The sequence below is a fragment of the Oryzias melastigma genome, linkage group LG7, assembly GCF_002922805.2.
Source record: "Oryzias melastigma strain HK-1 linkage group LG7, ASM292280v2, whole genome shotgun sequence".
NCBI classification, from domain to species: Eukaryota; Metazoa; Chordata; class Actinopteri; order Beloniformes; family Adrianichthyidae; genus Oryzias; species Oryzias melastigma.
Genome location: NC_050518.1, coordinates 32,079,477 through 32,085,157, shown reverse-complemented (window position 1 = coordinate 32,085,157; position 5,681 = coordinate 32,079,477). Strand labels below are relative to the sequence as shown.

At 38.6% G+C, this 5,681-nt stretch overlaps 2 protein-coding genes across 6 annotated transcripts in view; one reads left to right on the top strand and one right to left on the bottom strand.

The window, feature by feature from the left end:
• The window catches only part of LOC112140035 (paired box protein Pax-7), a 629,290-nt gene that overhangs the window by 140,072 nt on the left and 483,537 nt on the right, over positions 1 to 5,681 (top strand). The window lies entirely within an intron of this gene.
• LOC112141326 (tumor necrosis factor receptor superfamily member 14) overlaps positions 4,151 to 5,681 on the bottom strand; it is a gene marked incomplete at its 5' end in the record, with an annotated part of 25,998 nt that continues 24,467 nt past the window's right edge. The window contains 4 exon segments of the mRNA XM_024264434.2: positions 4,151 to 4,610; positions 5,250 to 5,301; positions 5,391 to 5,403; positions 5,492 to 5,671. Of these exon segments, the coding sequence (XP_024120202.1) occupies positions 5,269 to 5,301; positions 5,391 to 5,403; positions 5,492 to 5,671 (226 nt within the window).

The following is a 5,681-nucleotide window of genomic DNA, read 5'->3' as shown; positions in this document are numbered from 1 at the left end:
GTTTAAACCGCAGCTGACTTTGTCAAAACATGAAACGGGCAAAAGCTTCACCGCGATGCATCCCTCATCCAGCATGTAAACACAAGCAGGTGAAGAGATAACGTTACAATTGATCAGCACTGTGTGCTAACTCTGGAGGAAATAGGCCTAAATAAAAAAATATGATGTGAACTTTTAGCACAAATAGGCCTAAATAAAGAATTATGATGTGAACTTTTAAGATTGTTCATAGCTTCACCATCTGCCGCAGCTGAATTGAGAAAGTAGCTAAAAATGCTACTAAATGTTATGTATTTAAGGTCATCCTCCAATCCCTCAATTTGATCACCGGAGTTGTTACGTCGCCTCTTTTAAGACATGACAGCTGGTTTTTCCACATTTATATGTAGTTATAGATCCAAAACAAAAGGAATTGCGCTGTCGGCTCTACAGTTGTAATGTAAATAAATGCGAGTTCCGGCCTCTACCGGAAGTTTCACCCATAATTCACGCAAAGGCTCATGGGGCGTAGGAATAAGGTCAATATATCTACAAAATACTTGTGCAACCATAAGAAAAAGGTATGCAGACACAGGGCACCCTTGTCTTATTCCCCTTTGAAGTAAAAATCTGGGGGTAGTACCATTACTTAACTTAACAGAGCTATTTCCTTTAGCGTAAGGCTTTCTAACTGCATTACACTTAAAGTCACCAAAACCTAGCTTTTCAAGACAATAACACATAAAAGGATGCTCAACGGTGTCAAATGCCTTATAGAAATCTAGAAAAATGAAAACTTTCATCAGAAATAAGTTCTGAATAATCAATTAAATCCAGAATTAGCCTGATATTATTTGAGATAGATCTATTCTTCATGAAACCAGACGGATTTTCATCAATAATTGTATCTATTACATTTGTCATCCTCTTGGCTAATACAGTGGCCAGAATTTTGTAGTCGTTATTAAGCAGACTAATGGGTCTCCAATTGTCTATGAGAAGAGAATCCTTGGGTTTAGGTACACACGTGGACAAAAGTCTTGGTACCCCTCAGTTAAAGAAGGACAAACCCACAATTCTCACTGAAATCACTCGAAACTGGCAAAAGTAACAAATAAACATTTATTGAAAATTAAACAATCAAAATCAGCCATCACTTTTGAATGGTTGATTATTTTATAATTGTTATTATTAAAAAAACAAAGTAATGAAACAGGCCTGGACAAAAATGATGGCATCTCTATAAAAGATTGAAAACTATTTGACCAGAGTGACATGATTAACTCAGGTGTGTCCTTTAATTGACATCACAGGTGTTTCCAAACTCATAATCAGTCAGTCTGCCTATGTAAAGGTAGACAAGTAGTCACTCTGCTGTTTGGTGAAAAGGTGTGTACCACACTGAACATGGACAACAGAAAGTGAAGGAGAGAATTGTCCCAGGACATCCGAAAAAAAATGATAGACAAACATCTTAAAGGTAAAGGCTATAAGACCATCTCTAAACAGCTTGAAGTTCCTGTGACAACATTGGCTCATATTATTCAGAAGTTCAAGACCCACAGGACAGTAGCCAACCTCCCTGGACGTGGCCGCAAGATGAAAATTGATGACAAATTGAAGAGACGGATCGTTCGAATTGTATCCAAAGAGCCCAGAACAACCTCCAAAGAAATTAAAGGTGAACTCCAAGGCCAAGGTACATCAGTGTCAGATCGCACCAGTCGTCGTTGTTTGAGCCAAAGTGGACTTTATGGGAGACTACCAAAGAGGACACCACTGCTGAAAAGAAATCATAAAAAAGCGAGACTGGAATTTGCAAAAATGCATGTTGACGAGCCACAAAGCTTCTGGCGGAATGTCCTTTGGACAGATGAGACCAAACTGGAGCTTTTTGGTAAGGCACATCAACTCTTTGTTCATAGACTCAAAAACCAGGCATACAAAGAAAAGAACACTGTCCCTACGGTGAAACATGGAGGAAGCTCAGTAATGTTTTGGGGCTGCTTTACTGCATCTGGCACAGGGTGTCTTGAATGTGTGCAAGGTAGAATGAAATCTGAAGACTATAAAGGCATTCTGGAGAGAAATGTGCTGCCTAGTGTCAGAAAGCTTGGTCTCAGTCGCAGGTCATGGGTCTTCCAACAGGACAACGATCCAAAACACAGCCAAAAACACCCAAGAATGGCTGAGAGAAAAGCGTTGGACTGTTCTAAAGTGGCCTTCCTCTGAATCCCATTGAACATCTGTGGAAGGAGCTGAAACATGCCATTTGGAGAAGACACCCATCAAACCTGAGACAACTGGAGCAGTTTGCTCATGAGGAGTGGGCCAAAATACCTGTTGACAGCTGCAGAACGCTCATTGACAAATACAGAAATCGTTTAATTGCAGTGATTGCCTCAAAAGGTTGTTTAACAAAATATTGAGTTATGGGTACCATCAGTTTTGTCCAGCCCTATTTCTTTGGTTGTTTTTTTAAATAATTATGTTAATCAACAATTCAAAAGTGATGGCTGATTTTGATTATTTAATTTTCAATAAATGTTTATTTATTGTTACTTTTGTAAGTTTCGAGTGATTTCAGTGAGAATTGTGGGTTTGTCCTTCTTTAACTGAGGGGTACCAACACTTTTGTCCACGTGTGTATAAGAGTGATAACACCCTGAGTCATACTGGGAGGAAGAGACATATGTGTAAACCTCTCAATAAATACATTAAGCAAAAATGGGGCTAAAAGGTCACTAAAAAAATTATAAAATTCTGCAGTTGATCTGTCTTCAGCTGGGGAGTTATTGTTTTTCAGATGGCTAACAGCATCAGTTACCTCTTGTAAAATGATAGGAGAATCACAGGCCGATCTATTGTCTTCTTTTAGTGCATTGAGGTTATTTAAGGATTCACAGAATGAGGACATTGCATCCTCACTGAATTTTGTTTTGTAAAGTTCACCATAATAGTGATGACAGAATTTGGAAATATATTTTTTATTTGTGGTCATTTTTCCATCTATATTTAACTGGACTGAGTTTAGTTTTGCTTGTATTTTCTCTAGTTTAAAAAAATAAGCCGTCATGTGTTCCCCTTGTTCCAGCCATTTTTGTCGAGATCTTGTAAAAGCTCCTTCAGCCTTGTTCTTATACATGTTGTCAAGCTTGTTTTGTACTTCTAGTAATTTTAAATATTGTTCCTCATTTAAGTTTTCTGGGGTTAAGCTTGAAAGTGCTGTAATTTCAGAGATGACTTCCTCTCCTTGTATATGTTTGGATTTTGCATGTATGCTGCCATATCTTCTTAAATATTTTGAAATTTCACATTTGAGGAGTTGCCAATAATGGCCATAAATATTTTCATTTTTTACTCTGTCCCAGTAAAGTTTGATGAGTTTCTCAATTTCTATTTGAACACATTTATGTTTTAATAATGAACTGTTCATTTTCCAGTAGGTGATATTATTAGACTCACTGTCACTTGGCAGAAGGTTCATCCTGATTGTTATTGCTGTACGATCAGTTAGTGGTGTTGTTAGAATATTGGCTTGAACCTTCTCTTTCTCTATGTTTCTTGATAGAAGCCAGAAATCTAAACCTGACCGCCTTGATCCACTTTTATTGCTCCAAGTATAAGCCCTACAGTTTGGAAATGTTTCCCTCCAAATATCACTTAAAACAAATGTATCTATTAATAGCTTTAGTTTCATATTTGGCTTTGAAGGCTGACCTGGAGGCCATCTATCAATACTCTGATCCGCAACAACATTAAAATCACCTCCAATTAGCAAATGTGCATTTGGAAACTTAGATAACCAGTATGCTATCCTGTCCTCTAGAGTAACCAAAAGTTGATTATTATAAGAATTTGAATCAAAGCCACATATATTGAACAATATGCAGTGTCCTGCATATTCCACATACTGCTGACGATGGTCTAAGTAGTAATCACAGGTTACCGCCCTGAGTGCTCCAATCACCACGGCCACCACTGTCACTTTCACCTTCCAAGCTTCCTCCAGTTCCTCTCTGAGTCCCTGGTATTTCTCCAGTTTCTCATGTTCCTTCTTCTTGATGTTACAATTGCTTGGTACTGCCACATCCACCACAACGACTTTCCTCTGTTCTTTATCCACCACTACAATGTCCGGTTGGTTCTCTGTTACCATCCTGTCCGTCTGGATCTGGAAGTCCATCAGGATCTTTGCTCTCTCATTCTCTACCACTTCCTGCGGTGTTTCCCATTTTGACTTTGGGGTTTCCAGTCCATATTCTGTACACATGTTTCTGTACATTATTCCAGCCTCTTGGTTGTGGGGCTCCATGTTTGCTTTCCCAGCCAGCATCTTCCACCCTGCATCCTCTTTGCACAGCCTACAGCTCGGGTCTTGTCTGGTGAGGTAGATCTGAGCCTCTCTCTGGTGTTCAGGGCTTGTTCCTGTGCTGCCAGGATCAGAGCTTCTGTCCTGCAGACCAGCCCTCTCTAGCCATTGGTAGGACTTCTTGATATCAGCCACTTCAGTTATTGTCCGGTGGTACATCCCATGCAGGGGGTTGTCCTCCCATGATGCTCTGTCCTCCAGCATCACATCATCTGCTCTCTTGTCTGAGACATTCTCTGAGCACACTGTCGATATAAATCTAGATAGGTTCACAGAAAGAGAAACAGATAAATGAATAAAGTTTAGCTCCAACTATAAAAGGGATTAGTAAGCTACATTCACAGTGAAATCTGTCCAATACAAGAAACCTTCATCCTTTGTCTGCTGAAAAGTGTAATAAAATATGTTGCTCTTTGTGGCTTTTTAAATGTTTTTTCTTTTTATTAAACTATCATCACTATCATTCATGCAGAGATAAATCCGTTTATTTTTATGGTTGTCACTTGAACTCTTTATGAGTGAATCCCATCACGCTGCAGTAAAGATTAAAGTTCATCTTTTGTCTAAAGTCCAGTTTCAGTTTAATGATAAATCTTCGGCCTTGTCCACACGTAGCCAGGTATCTGCTAAAACGAATATATTTCTATACGTTTTGGCCTATCATCCACACGAAACCGGAGGTTTCAGTCACTGAAAACGGTGCTTTTGAAAAACTCTGGCCAAAGTGAAGATTTTGGAAAACTCCGGTTTTGCGTCTTCGTGTGGACATGAATAACCGGTGATTTGCGTTTTTAAACGTCACTTTTTGCGACAATTAACACATACACGTCAGTACTAGCTGCGAACTCACGAAGGCTGATCTTTCAGCTGCAGACAGTAAATGTTTGTTTAATCTCACCTGATGATGTTTCTGGGAACTACAGTAGATTCATAACTGTGTTGTTCTCTGACTGCAGGAGATGACAGAATAAATTTAAATTCTCAGGGGAAAATTTTTTTTTTTAAATGTGTGAAATGTCAGTTTTACAAACAAACATACCTCTGCTCTTTTCCTTTAAATAAAAAAAGATGTAAAAACTTGTTAATAACTGAAACATTATTTTATCATCAGAACATTTGAGTGTTTTCTGTCATTCTCACCTTTTTTTCAAACATTTTATTTTATTTCTGTAGACCCATAAAACAACTATAACTATTAAAACAACAACAGGAACTAAAACCCCGATCACTATTCCTAATACGTTCTGACGTTGTTCTCCACATCGAGCATCAGCTGAAGAGGTTCCTGCTTCTATCAGCTGCAGGTTTTCTGCTTCACATCTGGATGAAC